This window comes from Vulpes vulpes, chromosome 2 (genome assembly GCF_048418805.1).
Source record: "Vulpes vulpes isolate BD-2025 chromosome 2, VulVul3, whole genome shotgun sequence".
Classification (NCBI taxonomy): Eukaryota; Metazoa; Chordata; class Mammalia; order Carnivora; family Canidae; genus Vulpes; species Vulpes vulpes.
In genome coordinates, this window is record NC_132781.1 from 59,068,715 (window position 1) to 59,088,909 (window position 20,195).

General features: G+C 39.6%; 1 protein-coding gene across 27 annotated transcripts in view; it reads left to right on the forward strand.

Moving 5' to 3' along the window:
- Nucleotides 1–20,195, forward strand: part of DENND1A (DENN domain containing 1A) — a 495,329-nt gene that overhangs the window by 228,545 nt on the left and 246,589 nt on the right. For 26 of the 27 annotated variants that reach the window (XM_072748692.1, XM_072748673.1, XM_072748682.1 and 23 more), the window contains 3 exons: nucleotides 2,340–2,409; nucleotides 7,312–7,392; nucleotides 12,045–12,098. In XM_072748692.1, the coding sequence (XP_072604793.1) occupies nucleotides 2,340–2,409; nucleotides 7,312–7,392; nucleotides 12,045–12,098 (205 nt within the window). Of the gene's footprint in view, nucleotides 1–2,339; nucleotides 2,410–7,311; nucleotides 7,393–11,740; nucleotides 11,921–12,044; nucleotides 12,099–20,195 lie in introns of those variants that run through there. The other variant, XM_072748698.1, reaches the window with a different exon arrangement.

Genomic DNA, 20,195 nt, shown 5'->3' on the forward strand with positions numbered 1-20,195 from the left:
CCAGGGTATCTACAAAACCTCCCATGGCTGAGTGTTCTGCTGAGTGTAGCCAAAAAGATTTGATTGGGACTAAGGTTGGAGCTGCATGTGAGAAGCTGGGCACTGTGCTACAGGCCCGGTGGCCCTACCACGTCCCTCACCTTCCCTCAGCCCCCTAGCAGTGGAGGGTGCAGAGGCTTGGGGTCAAGGCCTCTGCTAGCTGCCAGCCGAACCCAGTGGCAAAGACTGCTTCCACGTATACCACAGTCTTTAATGATCAGAGAATCCAGCCTGCCCCATGTCACTTCATCAAGGATTCCTAAGATGACTCCAGTTTTTCTCTCATTTGCTTGACACCATGATTTCCTTGCAAGAAAATATTTTCTCTTTGCTTCCCCCACGCATCTGTCCCCTGCCCCCTTCCTGACTTGGAGTTGTTGGATTTAACTAGTGGTATTTTCTTTTTCAGGGGGGAAAAATGTGTAACCCTTGGTTGAATTTGTTTACTAAGAGTCCTCTAATCTGGGCAAGAGTTTTCGTCTAAGGGGATTTATTGTTCCCACCATAATGGCTTTTAACTCAGCCAAGGTTTATTTAACAGAATAGGAAGGGAGAAACTTATCTCCTCCCTAATCCCTCTTGAATGTTTACATTGCTCTGCCAAAGTAAATGCTGTGGCAAGTGGCAGCAGTCATTTGCTGTGTAATAGTCAATATGCAGCTGCCAGAGCTGATTGAAACATATTAACATAAGTGATAATACTGTCATAGAAGTGAAAAGTTAAGTTGCTTATCAGTATATTTTGATAAGCTACTTAAATTTTACAGTAGCATGTGCTGGCCTCAGACAGACATTAATGATGGAGCACTGTGCAGTTTATCTGTCCTCTGGATTGCCTCTCACTTCATCTATTACCCTCGGCAGTACAGCTGGTAATCTGTACGAGGTGCTGATTTCCCTCTGCCTGGTGGGATCAGTGCTCCCCTGAGCATCAGGAATGGACCCCAGGAGCCCAGCAGGGTGGGCGTGAGCAGGACAGCAGGAGCTTGGTACGATATCCTCCTCGCTTGACTATCTGTCCCTTTGAGAAAGTTTCTTATGGAGAATAAAGCCTTTTAAGTTAAGTGACAAAACTTCTTGTGGGGGGTGGGGAGCGGAGAGATAGTTCAACACTAGTTCTCGAACATTAACATGCCTTGACTCTTAGTGTTTGTTTAGTTGTGTTTGTTCAGTCAACACCGAGCTCCGATGGTATGCTGGGCTCCATGCTTGGCCCCAGGAAGACGAAGTGAAGAAAGATGAGATCCTTCCTTCTCTGTTTGTGCACAGTCCGTTAGCAGAACAGACACACCATTGAGTGCCACATGGTGTGTGGAATGTTCAAATGGGGGTATGCACGTGACCAGGACAGCACAGAGAAAAGAGAATTAGGGCATGAGGGGCGGGGATGGGGAGCGTGGGGAACCGTTATTGGGAGGATGCATGGAAACCAGCTAGTCTAGACCATGAAGGTCAGAGGGAGTAAAGGGCCAAGTGTATGCAAGCTCAGGCAGGCTTGAGGATGCCTGGCCATTCTCAGAGGGAGGCTGCAATGAGAGAAGAATGCACTTGGGAAAGCAGAGCACACAGCCAGTCAGGGGCCTAACAGCAAAACCTCCAGTGCCATCCTAGGAAGTCCGGTAGTGATGGGGCACCACTGCAGGAACCAGATCTGTGTGCCACCTAGATGTGCATTTTAGGAAGATTATTCCTGAAGCCTCACATTAGGTAGAGTTAGGTCAGGACCAGACCAGACTGTCCTTGGAGAGAAGGGGCACCATGGTGAGGACCCAGTAGAAGGAAGTGGGGACAGAGAGGTAGAGCTCCTCCTGCAGTAAGTCTTGAAGGGGTGCAGGAAAGGTAGGATGTTTGATGCTACAGTATGACTGGCTTCAGGCTCATGGGGCCTTTGTCCCCTTGCAGACAGCAGCAAGGGAAGTGCTATATGTATGAGTGTGTGGCTGTGTGTGTGCAGTCATGTGGAACTTTCCTGGAAAGGGTGGGTATGGTGGGAGAGGCCTGGGGAGCTATTCAGAGATGGTTCCTGATTGCAGAGTCTGCTTTGAATTTCTTCTCTGTGAACCTGTTCTAGCTCTGAGCCATGGGAATAATTTATAATGGGCATTCAGCACTCCACCTTACACAGCCAATTTTTTTTAAATCCCAGAAATAATTAGCATTCTGTGTTTCCAGCAGCCTATAACAGGAAGACTCTTCAGGATGTCGAGGAAAAACTGAAATGTACCAGTCTTAAATCAGCTCCTGGTTAAAGTTTTTGACCTGCATACTAATATTTCATGTTTCTCCTCTTCTTTCCCCAGTTATCTTCCCTGGTTCGAAGTATTTTATAAGCTGCTTAACATCTTGGCGGATTACACGGCAAAAGGCCAGGTATTCACCTTCTATTTTATTCTTTTTAGCAAGTAACTTCAACTTTTTTGATTATTAAAGTAATACATACCTTATATTCAATCAAAATGTTTACCAAGGGATCCCTGGGTGGGGCAGGGGTTTAGCGCCTGCCTTTGGCCCAGGGCGTGATCCTGGAGACCCGGGATCGAATCCCACGTCGGGCTCCCGGTGCATGGAGCCTGCTTCTCCCTCTGCCTATGTTTCTGCCTCTCTCTCTCTCTCTCTCTCTCTCTCTCTCTCTCTCTCTCTGTGACTATCATAAATAAATAAAAATTAAAAACAAAAAACAAAAAAATGTTTACCAAAAAAAGTAATGCACGCCCATTATAGAAAACTTGGGAAATAGGAAGGAAGAGAAAAATCATTCCTTATATGTTCCTCTTTCCCCCTTCCTTAAAAGAACAATTGCTAGTATTTAGGGATGTTTTCTTCCTTTACTTTATAAGTAAAGAAATAATAATTAGACCCTTAGCATTCAGAGTTAATATTCTGATATTTGATATTCCCTTATAAGTTCATGACATGTATTAAATTATAGTTTTGCTAAGGCACAAATTTGAATTGCTTGTGTCATGCTGCAAAGCTTGATTTGTTGAGTAAAACATTTAAGTGGCAAGTGATCTACCCACCTCTCCCAAGTTCCTCTCTCAGTAAGGCTTTTTTCTGCTCTTTTGGTAATTTCTTTAAGGGTCTGAAAAGTTACTTTAAAAGTTAACTCTATATTACTGTTCTTTTGGAAGAAATGATATGCTGAAGTATCTTCTGTGGATGTCAAGGGTCAAGTGGAGATGTATTTAGACTTCCATGGCTCACATTTTTCAGGTGCTATAGTAACAGAAGCATTTCCCTGAGCTAGTAAAAAACACTGAATATTGTTCATGGGTGCATAACATTTTACCAAGGACCTTAGAAACATTAGAGAGAGAGAGAGAGTGCATATGCACACATGAAGTTGGGGAGGGACAAAGGGAAAAGGAGAGAGAAAGAGAGGAAGAGAAGACTCCCTGCCGCCCATGGAGCCCGATGCAGGGCTTGATTTCACAACCCTGAGACCATGACCTGAGCTGAAATCAAAAGGCAGGTGATTAACCGAATGTGCCACCCAGGCGCCCCTGTTGGGAGTTTTTATTATTTGGGATTTTTTTTTTCCACTGTAAGTATAGCTGTTAGAATCTTTGAGCATAAAGCATTTTCTTCATTTTGAATTATTTCCTTAAGAGGAGAATCTCAGATGGGCCATTTTAAGGCCATAATTCAGTAATTTGGGGGTAGGGGAGAGGGAAAGCTGTCTTTCATTCTTATATCCTTAAGATTCATGTCCTGGTGGCTCTGAGAAGGTCCTCTAGTGGAGAAATGTGTGTTATTCAGTGCTTCCCATCTCATTTGGCCCCTAAAAGTCCTTTTTATTCCATTACATATGTTAATATTCTGAGATACTAGTATTTCCTAGGACATACTTGAGGAAATGCTGTTTTGGAGAAGAAAAGTGGAAATTGTATGTATAATGAAGAAATCTTTCCTTCAAGTTAGATTTACTCACCAGCAGTATATTCTAGAGGCCATAGTAAACAGAAGGAAATAGAAATGGCTCCCTAGGTCACTGCACTCACTCTGAAAAGATGCTTAGGTATCAGGGAATTCTGTTACGAAGGAAAGGGATTTATTTTATGATGAATGAATTCAAAGGCTATCTTGGATCTGTTCATTGATTTCTGTTTACAATTCACTTTAGTCAAACATTCAGGTTTTCACTCAAATTTGAAAGATCTCTTTAGTAAATAGAATTGCATCACATGTAGGCTCTTAATAGTCTTAGAATTTGGGATTGACTCATGTATTTTTTTTCTTCCATATTTATGCTCCAGTCATTAAAACACAGTAGACTTTTAAAAACATGCCTTGTGATACAGAAAAGGTTGGGTATGTATGGCCTATGCATAGGGGAGATATAATGATTACCTGTAAAATTGGTATACCATTCCTCTGGGCCATTGCCCCAGGAAGGACCCAGTCTCTTGGACTGTTGAAGATTTGCAGTCAGTGATGTGTTTTAGTGGAGTCTGTTTCCCCTGTACCTAGTCGTTTTACTATTAAATTTTTTTCTAGTTAAAGGAATTATGACACAGATGATACGGAATCTGTCTACAGCTGGCTTACTTCTTGGCAAGGTGTGGATCATCAGATTAGAACAGGAGGAAATAACCTTTATTTAAAACAAAAACAAAAACAAAAACAAAAAACAGAATCCCTTCCCCAAGTCCAAAAGTCTTTGGGCATGGTAAGCTTCGGGGTGGGGGTGGAGGGTGGGGGTGAGTAATGACCATGACAGCTCAGAGTGGAGTGTTGGAGCCTAAGATGCATGATGAGGGTGCCTGTCTGGGGCATTGAGGACCACCCTTGGAAGAATTATTGAGTTGAAGAGGACATCCGAGCTAGAGAGCAGGCTGGCTGAGGGTGTTGGAGCCTGAGAGATGAAATGGTTGTTTATGTGTGACAGCAGTAGCTATGGTTTGGCACCAGATATCAGAACTCTAGGAGGATCTAGAAGGATCCACAAAGGAAAGGGGGCAGCAGTGGCCTAGCACTGGGGCTTTGCGGCCTAGGGTGGGGAGGGCATTCTTGTTGGCGAGGAGTGGACAGTAGTGGAATAGCACTGGATGTCTGTATTCAAGCAGGGCAAGGAGAGCTTGGTGAATAGGGTCAGCCGTGAAAGATTGGTTACATATAAATTAGTAAATATATTAAGAAAATAGGATTGATTCTTCATTTCTATAGAACTTAGTTACAAATATGAAAAGGAAAGTAACTAGAAGGATTCCTGTGTTTGATTAGAATTAGAGCCATTAGTATGAACTGATGCCTTTCAATGTATGTGATGTAGAAATCAATAAAGATGTGTATATTGTGAGTCTTCGTGTGTGTAGTATGTTCGCTGGCTCTAACCACTAAAAGAGTCTGGGGTTAGCAATACCCAGGTAGCAGTGAGCACACATAGTATGCAAATTGTCGTTTCTAAATAACATTTTCCACTAAAAGGAGACAGGACACTCTGAAGAAATGTCTTAATTCTAGAACCAGGGCAGGGGAAGTATAAAATGTGAACCTGGAATATCTTTTTGTGTCAAAAAGTGCTCAAAGGAAGTGCTCAACATGTGATAAGAACATGTCAGAAAGACACAGAAGTGAGCTTGAAATGGATAAGGAGGTTCCCATTGGTCCAGGTCTGGGACAATTTGAGCATTAAAATAAATAATGGTAACGAAAGACTATAGCCATTGAATAAGACAGGAAAGCATGTGTGCTTACCAATATAAATCAGTAAATAGATAAGTTAAAAAATTCAATGAGAAGGGGATGTGTACATAAAGTATCACTCCACAAAATGCTTGCTAAACACGAAGGAGAATAAGTACCTTCACAGTAGACTTCAGATGAATTAATCAAATGTTCAAAGTGGACATCATCAGTAATGGAATGAATTGAAGTCTGAATCAACAGAAAACATCAGACAATTGAGAGTTACTCTGCAAAATGGCTGGTCTCAACTGTCAAGTGCCTACAAATCTAGGAAAGACTCGGGACCTGTTCTAGACTTAAAGGCACCATGTGATTCTGAGCTGGCTTATGTTGTTATCCAAGGACATTATGGACACATCTGATAAAACTTGAAGGGACCTAAGGATTTGATGGTAATATTCTATCAATGTTAATTTCCTGATTTTGATAATTAGTTGTGGTTGTACCAGAGAATGTCCTTTGTGTTTATGGGTGATGGAACATGGTGTCAGCAGCTTACTTTTAAGTAGTTCAGGAAATAAAAAATTGCTGCCCTGTAATTGTATAAATTTGAGATTGTTTCAGAGCAAAATTAAACTTGTATGCTTGTGCACACACACTTGTCTGTGAAAAACTTGAGTGATTGATCAGAGTTCAGATTGAAACAGGTTTTTAATCCGGGCTCTTCCTCTTTTTCCCCTCCTTTCAATTCCCTACCCAAGACAGCTATGTGGAGCAGTGGAGAAATCCCTGGGCTTGAACCTAGAAAACCTGGATGTAACTCCTGGCTATGCAGCTTACTAACTGGGGGGATTTGAGCCCAGTTGTTTTACCCTTCAGGGCCTCAGTTTTCAATCTGTGAAGTGGGCTAGTTGTGAGGATCAGAGAGATAACAAATGTAAACACGTGTAAGCTCAATACTATTAGCACAGACAGTTCCACAGGGTAGGAGAAACGGCTTTTGCATAATTCTGTAAGCAGCATTCTTTTGAGCATTTTAAAAGTGAATCTGTTTCCAATCGAATAATTTGTACTGTTCTATATTTCATTCTGTGGCTCAATTTCACTAATTAAAATGCACAGCCACCATACTATATTGCATGCTGTTGTATGTAGTTCATTTTTACTTTCCATAATTGGATGCTGCTGTGTGTATCTAGTGAACACTCAATAAAATTAATTGAGGGTAATGATGATGAAGACAAAATCTATAGTGTCATCGTTATATCTCCCAACCACCCCCCACCCTGTAAGCTAGGATTGTTTGCTTTTAAAAGTTGTTGCTATGGAGTTGAGTGGATATGTTTGCTGAAAGCTTATGGTATACGATCCGTAAAAGGCGGTCATGGTAGGTGTCTCACTCAGTAGAAAATGTCAAACTTGGTGTGGGAGGATCTATTTGGCTCTTATATTGAGCTGTATGTAAGCAGTGTCTTTTGTCCAACCCCACTTGAGTATCAAGCCTATTTCTGTACTGGGACCAGCATCTCCCCAGCCCCCTCAGTCATGAGGGCCTCTAGCTCACTGTGTGCGCAGACCTCCCTGCAGGCCTCTGACTAGGGGCTCAGCCTTGCTTTTGTTACTTAGGCCTTTTATTTCTTTCAGGAGAATCAGTGGAATGAGCTTCTGGAAACTCTGCACAGACTTCCCATCCCTGACCCAGGAGTGTCTGTTCATCTCAGCGTGGTAAGTGGGGACAGAAAATTAGCAATTGCCGAGAAGCATTTCATTATTGACGGTGAGATGGAGTTAGCCAAACAGGATCATCTTTGTCATCTGTATCTTCCCAGGCCCTACCTCTGCATACTCCGAAAGCTCTGGACTTGAGACAGGCCATGGAGTTCAATTTCTTCCTTTTCTGGGATTCCATAAGGAATGGGTCCCAGATGTCCCCAGGCTTCTCTCTTCCTGGTTGTCATCCTATCACCAGCATCTCCTAGATGGCAGGTGCTGGGCTTGGAATGGCCCCTATCTGCCTCCTCAGCCCCCCACCCTGGGGATCCCTGCCTCATGCTTTGTCCCCCAGTAGTGCTATGCACGCCTCTTTGCCCATCCTGTAGTCCCTGAATTTTCAACACTGCCTCTCTCCTTTTTACCAAGCTGGCCTACATTCATTCTTCAGAACTCACCTTGGAGTTTATTTCCAGAGAAATCCTCCCCTTGACCCCTGTCCCCAAGTCCTAGTCAAGGGTTTTCTTTTTTGTCCCCAAGCATCTTGTACACTTTGCAGTGCTTAGTCATATGCCACATCTCTTTTCCTGTCTTGGCCATTGGACTGTAAATCTTCTTGAAAAGAACAGGGATGGAGAGAGCCTAGCATAGTTCCTGGCCTCCAGTAATAATTGTTTCTTTAAACTCTTTTAAGTACATGCTACATGATATGTAGTAAGCCCGGTGGAAAACCCTCTGAACTGGGAAGTTTCTGTCCTAGCTGTAGTTTTGCCAGTGACCTGAGTGATCTTAATTAAAACATTTAACCTTGTGGACCTTGAGTTCCCCATTGGTCAGATAAGGCATCAAAAAAGGTATAGGGGATCTTTTTCATATTTCAGTTACTGGAATTCTCTAATTCTCTAGATCAAACCCTCATCTCCACCTTCATCAGAATTCTCAGATGGATACCCTTAAGCCAGCTCTTGATTACCCAGGGGCTATTTTTCCTATGTTGTGGGATCTGAATGTTTAAAAAGTTGTTTTTGTTTTTGTTTTGTTTTTAAGATTTTAAGATTTTATTTGTTTCCTTTGAGAGAGAGAAAGAGCAAGCAAGTGCAGGGGAGCTGGGGAAGGGCAGAGGATGAAGGAGAAAGAATCTCAAGCAGACTCCATGCTGGGCATAGAGCCCAACGTAGGGCTTGATCTCAGATCATGACCTGAGCTTAGATCAAGACTTGGACATTTAACTGGCTGGGGCACTCAGGATCCCTTGAATGTTTAAAAAAGTTTTCCTGAATGTGAGGGCAATCTGGCTGTAGCATTTGGCACCCCATTCATCTGGCTGATCTGGCTGCCTAAGCAGGTGTCCCCTTCCTCCCTCACCACTCCATGTGCATCCCTCCTGAAGCTGAAGCTGTGTGCTTAGTCAGAGAGGACAACCTTCCCTGATAGAGGAGGACCGTTCTTCAGTCAGGGGTGTATGAGTAGCTGCACTCCCCTGCTAGAACCTCCAAATAGGCTCTCGAGGTCTAGTTGTAGGAGAATGTAGAGTAGTCAAGCTTCCAAGACTCTAGACACATCCAAATGAGATGTTGCATGTGGCAGTCTGCCTTTCTGTAGATAGATAGGTAGATAGATTTTTTTAAATAAAAGAAACTTTTGTCTTTCATCTTCACTAGCACCAGGTACAATGTTGATATTCAGTGGTTAGTATCTTGGTATTAGCCTTCATAAAGAAAATGAACATATCTTACAGGTTTTTTTTAAAAATGATGAACAAATTGAAAATAGTATTACTACCAGTAACTAATAATAGATCTTCTACTTATTTTTTTTTGATCTTCTACTTATTAAGTTATTAATTTCTGCCAAGTATGCATCCCTAATGCTCAAAACAATTCGGCAAAACAGATAGTAGTGTTCTCATGTTATAGATGAGGGTTAGAGAGGAAAAGGTACTTCCTTATCCAAGGCTATGTGGTAAGTATGTGAGAAGATTGAGGTTTTCAAACCCAGGGCTAACTTCCAAGCCTATGTTCTTTCCACTAGGCCATGAGTGTTGAAAGAAAGGGAGCAAAGAAGGAACTGGTAGAGGTTTTTGCTCATTTTAATAAAGCATAAGAAGGAAAAGAACTTTGTTCTAACAAGGTTAGATTTTCTCTAGAAAATCGTAGGGAAGACTGCCTGAAAAAGATGAAGAAACGAGCTTTAAACCTGCCCAGGTCATTGCCAGATAGCTAAACAACCTTGCCTTTGTCTCTGTCCTTTTTCCTAAATCAGCTTGATCTCTCTGTTTCAGTCTGTAATGACATCCGACAGGTAGCTGTGGAGTAGCCTGGCTGGGTCACCAGCTGCTGGGGAGGAAGGGCCAGTCCTTTCCCCTGAGTGGCTGCCAGGCCTCAAGGACAAGCCATCCCAGGGGCAGGAGGAGAAGCTGTTGGGGGGGAGGAGGTGCAGCTGTTTCGTGCCAGTGATTCCTAGGAATGTTTCTGACCTCCTCTGGTCCCAGCATTTCATGGGTGATGGAGCAAGACAGAATCTCAAAGGACAGCCTGGGGACTACTTGGTTTTGGAATTGCGATGCCTCACTGTTAACAACTCATTGCATCTGTAAAGGCGGATATTTGTTTCTTTCCCATTTACAAAGAATTCTTCTCTCACTGTTTCATTTCTGATTTTGAAGGGTGAGTCTCATCTAGTTTATAAAGCCTGAAATGTGGAAAAAAAATGAATGGCAATCCTATACTTTGAGTCTTCAGAAGAGAATACTTCTGTATGTCTGATATAGGTGTTTGAGAAAATAGAAATGTAAACTAGAGGTTGAACAATAATAACTTTCTATTAAAATATTATTTATGGAAAAATATTATTTATGGAATAAATAAAAAGTGCTAGGCACTTCACATATGTAACATTTATTCTTCATAACAGTTTTGAAGTAGATATCACGATTCCCATTTATTTATAGGTTCAAAAATTGAGGTTCTGAGCTGTTAAGTGAAGTTGCCTGAGAACACACATAGCTATGAAGTGGTGACTCTGTGGTCCTTGCGTTTTCTCCCTCACTGTCACTCCATCATCCTGTGGATGTCTATTACCGAACATTTCCTCGAACTCGCCTCTAGCCATTTCATATAGAAGTTGGTATCTTGTGGCAGCACATTTAACCTGCTATTTTACTTTTGCTATTTTAATCCTCATTGTTAACTAGTTTCCATGCTACATAATCTCTACTGTAATACTTTATGGGTAATGTTTTGGCACAGACACGCAACTTTCGGAATGATGCTTTGCAGAAGGGTTTTTTTTAATGATCTTTTCATAATTTTTTTTGCTTTTACTTTTTAGTTTATTTCAATTCAAGTAGCTTTAGCTGTAATTTGTTCAGAAAAAGGTTGGTTTAGCAATCTCTTACAGTAGGAAGAACATAGCTGTAGTTCTGCAGAGCTGGTTTCAGTTCCTGGTTCTGTCACCTGGTAACTGTGTGACCTTAGTGCCCTAAGCCTTAATTTACCCATTTATAATGTGAAGATAATATGTATTTTAAAATCTGTCACAGAAATTAGAGATAATATTGATACAAATACCTGGCATAAAGCCTTCTATGTAATGCGTACTCAGTCGATATCTGTTGAATATTAGGCGAGTAGCTTGTACTATTACTGTTGTTATTGTCATTACTGCCGTTGTCCCCTGGCCTTTGATTTCAGGAATTCTATACAACTCATTCTTCTTGAGACCTATTTATTTTGCAATTATCTAAGAATGGAGAGGAGGGACTTCCTGAAATGTCGCTTGGGGGTCCAGGTTTGAACTTAGGCCATGGCTAAGCTGACCTTTTCTGCTGCAACCTTTCCTGCCCTTTGCACAATCCCATCTTTAATTGGCCAGCACCAGACTCTCCATTCCTGCTTGCCATTGTCCTCCAAGTCTTTAGTAGCACAGAGGAGGTGTCATCAGTTCAGCCTGTTGTCATTTAACTCAGGGACATATGCTCGTCACATATATGGAGAAGCCTCCTTGAAAGTTCTTTGAACAGGTCAGGTTTTCAGCTCCAGTGAGTCTCCCGCTCCCTTCACTGGAGATTACACTGAAGTCAGGAGGCTTCTTTGCAGAACATGCATAGGGACAGAATTCTCCACTCTCAGCCATCTGTAATGGTCTCAGTGCAGCAGTCCTGCAGTTGGAGCTGTCCTTAACATCACTTGGGCCTTTGGGGCACATTTTGCCCGCAGCTTGTATATGGATATAATCTCAGATGCTAAAATGAAATGGCAGGTTTGGTTGGTAAGACCCTTGCTGAGTGAACCTAGTGATACTTGATCCCTCGGGTCCACTTGCCTCATTGAACAATAAATTATGAAGCCTGCAGCTTTCATGTGTTCAGAAATGTGCAAACGTTGTAGGGGAATTTAGCCTTTAACCTCTTTGAGCTATTCATTTATCTCTCCTGAAGAAGTTCATCTCTCATAGAAAAGAATTCCATCTACCAGACTGGTGACTTCCTGTGTCTGGCTGGAACCCAACATTAACCAAAGAAAATATTCTTTTGTCATTTCTTGTGAGTGAAACTCTGTTTCCTCATCGAAGTGAAAAACTACCTTCAGATCATTTACCTGATTGCTGAATAATGTGCTTCTTGCATATTTTTGCAAAAGTAAATAATATTTGCTTTTCTTTTCCAGCATTCTTATTTTACTGTGCCTGATACCAGAGAACTTCCCAGCATACCTGAGAATGTGAGTACTTGCTAGGGCTGGGGAATGGGAGATTAAATTTTTGTTCTTCTTTTATTTTTTACTTACTTTTAAAAGAAAACAAACAGATATATTTTCCCATTATAAAAATAATGCATTACAAAAGCAAAACTAGAGAATATTTGAAAAGCATAGAAAGTACAAAGAGGAATCATTATGCCTACTTCTCAAAAGTAATAACCTATTAACATACTGATGTCTCATTTTAGCCTTTTTAGAATGAATTTTTATGTAGTTAAAATAACTGATCACATATGCATTTTTTCCATCTCATTCATAGAAGCCTGTTTGTTGGCCGTGTAATATTCCATTTGCTATGTAGTTTACTTAGCTCTTCCTTCACTGGTGTGCATGTTCATGGTTTTTAGTTTTTGCTGTTGTAAGTAAAATGTTTCTATATAAAGAACTTTGCTATAAAGATTTTTTTTTGTTAGGATTTACTCAAGTAGAATTATATTACATTTCTATATTCAAAAAAAGTATTTGTGGATATAAGTGTGAAGTCTGCCCCACCTCTTAAAGATTTAGGAGTAGTTAACTTGAATCTGAAGGAGCAGAGGCTAATGTTTGCCCTCTGAACAAATTGAATTGCATATCTAGGCGTAAGATATATTTTCAAAATGTTTTACCCAGATTATAAGTAGTGCTATGTAGAACTAAACATAGATTGACCACCATGTAGGCACTTGATTACTTTTTAAAAATTGTGGCAAAATATATATAACATCAAATTTACTATTTTAACCATCTTTAAATTTACATTTCATTGGTGTGAATATAGTCACATTGTTGTGCATCATGAGCATTCATCTGCAGGACTTTTTCATCTTTCCCAACTGAAGCTTTGTACCTGTTAAAAAACAAATGCCCCATATACCCCCTCCTCCAGCCCCTGGAAACCACTATTCTTTCAGAGTTTCTCTTTATGAATTTGATTAGGTACACAGTATGGGTAGAACCATACAATATTTGTCATTTGGTGTCTTGCTTATTTTATTCATGCCTTTGTGGTTCATCCATGTTACAGCATGTGTCAGAATTTCCTTCCTTTTTAAGACTGAATAATATTCTATGTATATAACATATTCCATTTTGTTTATTCACTGATGGACACGAGTTGTCATTAATTGTCTACATTTTGGCTATTGTGAATAATGTTGCCATGACCATTGGTATACAAACATTTGTTTAAGGCCCTGCTTTTAATTTTTGGGAGTATATACTTGATTATTTTTTTTAAAGTACTAGAGTAAGAAGTGGTATATTTTTTAATAACCATTACAGATTCACAGAAAGGAAATTCTTTTTCATGTTGTCTATAGAGCAAATTATAAATGTCAAATAATCGTGTGTTATTAATGAAGTTAGTCTATAGAGTTGTTGTTAGATAACTATCTTAGTTGGGATTGCCAAATATATCCATAGTGTTTCTTATCTATATGATCAGGCTCTGGTAGAAAATACTTCCTTTTTGTCTGCATTAAGTAGTAAAAACTTTGGAGCATAATTTCCATTTCAGCAACAATAGCTTATATTACTGAGTACTACTGCTTGTCAGATGATGTATTCATTTTCTCATTTACCTCTCTTAATAAACTTTACCTTTCTCATTTACGTCTCATAATAAGCTTAGATGGTAACTATTGTGATTATTATTTTATATGTAGACAGGCCCTGAGAATTTAAGTAACATCTTCAAGGACCTACAGCAAAAAAGTGGTAGAATTAGAATTCAAACATTGGTCTTTCTGATTTTAGAGACTGAGTTCTCATATACTATGCTATACTTTGAGCCCATTATCTTGCCCTTCAATTCCAAAAAACTCCATAGAAATGACAAGAGAACTATAAAATTAGAAAAGAATGTCCAAGTAATTCCAGAAGGAGCTTCCATGAGCCAGAAAATTTGAGAAATTTTCACAACATAAAGGAGATAATTACTGATACTTAGCAGTCAATAAGGAGTAGATAATGGAGGAACCCAGAAAGAATTAGAAAACTCCTGTGGAAGAGCAGAAGTAGGGATGTTCCATGGACAAATAGCAAAAGGTTGTATGTTGAAGGATTATTTTCAAATGCCATGGAACGATTATAAAAATTGGCTATGTAGATCACACTGAATATTTTAGAATAGAAAAACTCAAAGTGTTACAGGACAGTCTCTTCATGGCAACAAGATAAGACTAGAAATTAATGACAAAGATTTTTAAAATATTCATCTACTTGAAATAGCGGTTGGGTCAAAGGGGATAAAACATTGAAATTCTGTATTGTTTAAATATTAATAACAATGAGAACACTAAACAACAAAAACCTAAGGGATGCAGCCAAAACTATACTCAGAGGAAAACTGATAGCTTCTAATGTTTTTATTATAAATAAGAAACTGAGAAAATAATGACCTTGACTTTCAGTTGAAGAAACTGGAAAATGAGGGGTGCCTGGGTGGCTCAGTTTGGTTAAGCATCTATTTCTGCTCAGGTCAGGGTCTCTGGATCGTGGGAGTGAGCCCCAAGTCAGACTCCAAGCTCAGCGCAGTCTACTTGGGATTCTCTCTCTCCCTCCTCCTACCCTCTGCCTGCTCACGTGTACTCTGTCTCTAAATAAATAAAATCTTAAAAAGAAATAATCTGGAAAATTAATAGCAATCAAAAACCCAAACTAGAAGAATTTAATTACAATTTATTTAAAAAATATTGTTAAAGTAGAATTGAAAAATAAGAATTTTTTAAAACTGAATTTTTGAAGAAGAGTAATAAAATCTTAAAATTATGCAATAAATTTGATGGAGATAAGATTTTCTAGAAAATTATAAATGATTGAAATCAACTGGGGATCCCTGGGTGGCCCAGTGGTTTAGCGCCTGCCTTTGGCCCAGGGCGTTATCCTGGAGACCCGGGATCGAATCCCACGTCAGGCTCCCGGTGCATGGAGCCTGCTTCTCCCTCTGCCTGTGTCTCTGTCTCTCTCTCTCTCTCTGTGTGTGACTATCATAAATAAAAAAAAAAAAAATTAAAAAAAAAGAAATTCACCTAAGAAATAGGAAATATAAATATAGAACCATAACTTGAAAGATTAATGAAGCTTTTTTGGCCATCACTACACCTTGCTGCTACAAGTATGTGAGGTTTAGGTGGTTATATAGGCATGTTAAGGAACAGATTATTATGTAAACTGTTCCAAATTATAGAAGAGTTGTGTATGTGTATGTTTTACACTAAAAAGCAAAAGAAAAATCACTCGTAATCCCATGTCTTAGAGAAAGTCACACTCAGAATTTTCCTTTCCTCTTTATGATAGTAGTAATTTCCACTCTATGCTGCCTGATGGCCTGGGGGAGATAGATAGCTGGCTGACCAGAGCACGGGGTCCCTGCTCCTGCTTCATGCATTGCAGGTTCATTTTATCCACTTAAGTTGGGAATTAGGTAATATTTTGTTTGAGACAAAGAGGTCTTTTTGATTTAAAAAAGAAAAAAGCAAAAGCAGTTTTAGAAGCTACATTTTTAAAAAACACAGTAGAGATTATACCAAATACATACCTTTATATCAGCTTTTTTTTTTATGACAGTGTTTTATGGATGTTTGCCTGTGTCATTAAAATTCATTACAAATATCTTTGTTGTAAAAAAGCATTAAACAAATAAGAAACACATATAAAAAAAAAGTGAATTACTGTCTTTCCTCCCTCACCCCTAAGTCCCATTCTCTCTCCAGAGTTTGCAAGTCCTACCAGACCTTTTAGATTTTTTTCAATGTATTTAGTATTATATGTGTGAGTACCTATGTATGTTGTAGACATTTATTTAAATGTAAATGTAATGCTATTCATATTGTTTTGCAACTCACTTTTTAAAATGTATTCTAAAACCTGTTCGTATTGATTTACTTCATCCCTTTTTAAAGATTTTTTAAATTTAATGGTATTTCTATTCTTATGAAAATAATACATAGTTATGGCTGAAAAAAATCATATAGTATCACATAACTGTTGATGAAAATTTCAGATTCTCCTTACTTTCCACTTCCCAGAGGCAACCACTTTCAAGATTTTAGCAATTGCAGTATTTCTCTCCATATTTTAAACTAATATGCACATAATACTATATCTTAACTTTTCTTTTTCATATATCACCTATTGATTTTTCTGTGGAAGTTGAGAGTTTAGATCTTTTACCACCTCTGAGTCTCTCTTCCCATAGAAGATAACTTCTTTTCACTCACATGTTTTCCCTCTGCCATTTTCTCCCTATCTTCAGAGGAAAGAAATTTTTTTTTAAAGATTTTATTCATTTATTTGACAGAGCAAGTAGGTGGAGCAGCAGGCAGAAGCAGAGGGAGAGGGAGAAGCAGCCTCCCCACTGAACAGGGAGCCCGACATGGAGCTCGATTCCAGGACCCTGGGATAATGACCTGAGCTGAAGGCAGACACTTAACCAATGACCCACCCAGGTACCCCTGCCTTCAAAATTCTGAAGGCATTTTCCAGTCCTATCCACAATAGAACAGTCATTTTCAGTGATACAAGGTCTGTGTTGCCTCCAAAACAATACTTTCTCAGGAAGCTACTGGAGAATGATTTATCAGAATAAAGGAATAAACAAGATATGAAATCCAGGAACTCTGACCAAAAGTCATACAAGAAGGAAATTGCAACCATAATTGATTGTCTCAGTCCACATGCTCACTGAATTATAAACATTATGGATTTAAAATTTTTTTCTGGGGATACTTGGGTGGCTCAGTGGGTTAAGTGTCTGCCTTTGGCTCAGGTCATGATCCCAGGGTCCTGGGATCGAGTCCCGCATCGGGCTCCCCACTCCACAAAGAGTCTGCTTCTTCCTCTCCCTCTGCCCCTCCCTTCCCCCTGCTCATGCTCTTTCTCCCTTTCAAATGAATAAATAAAACCTTTTTTAAAAAAAAAGAATTTTGAAGACATAACTCTATTGACTTCTAGTTTTCCTGTTGAAACTTGGAAGTTGTAAGCCATTGTGATTCCTGATTTATTTTTTAGGATCCTTTATATATCTCTGGTATTCTGAAATTGTCCTTTCCATCTGTGCTGGGCACTTGGTGTCTCATTCAGTCTAGAAACTCATGTCCTTTAAAGCTAGGAAATGGTGTCACGTTATTCCTTTGAAAAGATTCTTCTTAGTTTTTCTCCTTTCTCTGGGGCTTCAATAGTAGGATGATACTTCCTGTGTTGATCCTCTAATACTTTTTTCTGTTTTCCATCTATCTCTTTTAGTTGTCTTTCTACTTTCTTTAACAAATGGTTCCACCCTTTTGAATTTCTTCTGCTATCATTGTTTATATCTAAGAGCTTTTTGGTGGTGGTCAGTAAATTACTTGTTGTTTAATGGCATCTTGTTTCATGAGTGCAATATTTTTTCTTGTCTCTTTGAGACTCATTTATAGGTCTAAAAAAAATGGTTCTTTTTGCATATTTTCTTCCCCAATGTTTTCTCTCTCCTGTTTGTTTCACTCTGTATCTTTGTAGAGAGTTTCCTCAAGTGCCTGTCCAGCCCTATTGAGGCACTAAAAAGCCAAAGTGAAGTTCTGTGTTTGTGAATGGGACTTGTTACTGGCTGGCTTTTATGGTAGATGATGGAAAAGAGGAGGCCTGGTTACTTGGTGCGGCCAAGAATCAGAATCTTTTCTTTGGAACAAATCAGTTATTTATTTTTCTTGCCTCGTTTTCTGTTTCGTTTTTGCCGATGAGCATCATTCTGGAAGCTGAATGGGGGTGATGAGTTAACAGCATGTATTCTTTAAACCGCCTCCCATTTTTTATTTAATGCTTTATCCCGTCCTTAGCTTATACCTGGTGTCACCATGTCTTTCTGGTTCAGTTCTTCTAGAAAGTAAACACTTCTTTTGCTGGAGGACTATGGGAAGGCTAATTGACAAGTAGAGTGAGCTGGAAGGGCAGAATCTTATTTTTATTGGCACCCTTCCTCCAGCCTTCAGAGGTCCTGGGTGTCTCCATTTCCTTGAACTTTTTTGGAGTTGTGTGGTATGAGTTGGGCTTGAGCTTGTGCCCTAACCCTCTGTCCCGGCTTTTGTGTTCTGCCCTCTGTGGGCTGCCAAGCCATCTTTCTTTAGTTTCTCAGCCTCAGTTGGCACTGTTGACCTGTTGGGCCACATCATTCTTTGTCATGTGGGACTGTCTTGTATGTTGTGGGATGTTAGCATTTCTGAGATCCACTCACTACATGATGATAGCTTACCCCCCTTCCGTCTATGACAACCAGAAATATCTCTAGACATTGCCACATGTTCCCCAGGAGTGAATGACCCAGGTTGAGAACCATTTCTTTAGTAACCTCTGCTTTCTGGCTTCTAAAAATTTGACATCTCTCTTCCAATAATGTCTTTTCTCCTGTTCTTGGAAGTTTGTCTTTTAAAATTCTTTCACTGTGACTTTCCCTGGGGGGTTGTTGGGGAGGGATAGTATCAGAGAGAAAATATAAATATGGTGTTTAATCTATCATATTTTACTGGAAATCTCTACAGTGTTTTAACTATGCCACTCCTACTAATGGACATTTAGATTGGTTCTAATGTTTTGCTATTATAAATAATGCTATAAATATTGTTGCATAGGGTTAGGTTCATCATTTTAATTTGTTTTAATTTGAAGGGCTGAGAATTCCTTAAGAATTTAAATTTGAGGTACCTGAAAGTTCTGATAATTTCTTAATTTCCAAAACTGCCATAAAGGAGGTTAGAAATAGTTTGGGAGGGAGAACAAAAACTGTCTTCTTCATAGCCCCAGCTACAATTCCTGTCTGCACTGCCCCATCACTAAAAAAAAAAAAAAATAATAATAATAAAAAAATTTGCATTCCCTCTGCTGGTTTTGTCACTAATGAACCAGTTCCTTGTGTATGACCCATTGTCCCCTAAATCCTCCTTTGCAAATCGGTAAAAGGCTGGCCTTGTTTGTTTCTAAGCGGGAATAATAAAAACAATCTGCCAGACTCCTAACATACATGGTTCCATTTAAATCCTTACAGCTCCTCTGTGAGAGGTAGACGTGAGCCCCATTTTATATATAGGGACCCAATGTTCACAGACCTGAGGTTACCAGCCCAAGGTATGCACCTAAGTGGGATGTAGTGACTTAGGTTGGTAAGGAACCAAAGCATTTTGTTTTCATTATACCCACCTGCCTCCCTGCAGTTGACTTTTGATATTCATGAGGAAAGAGGAAAAATTATTTTTCATATTTCAAATATAAAGTGAAGCAGGAAAGCTTTTCCTCTAAGGAGAATCTGAACTTTTGGAGGACCAATTTGTGTGATTTTTGACATAGAATCAGTATTGAGCTCTAGCCATGTTGAAATTTGCATTTTAATCTCTTGGTGAATTTTCAAGGATTAATTTAAAATGACTAAATTGCTGCATTGCTAATTGAAACAAGCAATAACCATGGGGTTGTTAATATGATAGTCTGCTGTAGTGGAAAGAACATGAGTTTTGGAGATAGCCAGACCCTGGGCTCTACCACTCAGGGACCTTGGACTACTTACTTATGGTCTCTGAGCCTCAGTGTCCTTGTGTAATAAAGAAAAATGGGGGGAACAAATGAGGAATTAAATGTAAAGTTCCAAGTTCAATGCTTGGTGCAAGAGAGATATTGCTTTTGATGATTCTTTTCTTTCCCTTCTTCTCTTGGCTTTCTATAATTCTAGTCTTAACCTCTTTTGAAGTCTGAGTTATGGCTCAGGGATAGGGCACATTACTTCTTGGAGCTTGTCTTTTCTGGGTTTTTGCTAACATTCTTGGTTGTGAAGCTCAGTATTTTTCCTTTCATGGAGTATGTATTTGACCACACAAGTCTCTTAGCAGGTGCCATTGACACCAGAATTTCTGAAGCTTAGAAATAGTGCACGGAATGGAGCCCAGGACTCCAGTGCCTGTAATATGGGAGGTTCTATAAACATTTATTGATTATCTCCTCTAATAGACATGTTAAACTTAAAAGAATAGGCGAAGAAAAATATAAAAGGACTTTGGCACATGGAACTTAATTCTGTCGCCAGAGAATCAGGTTGTTCTGGACAGTTTCAGAGAA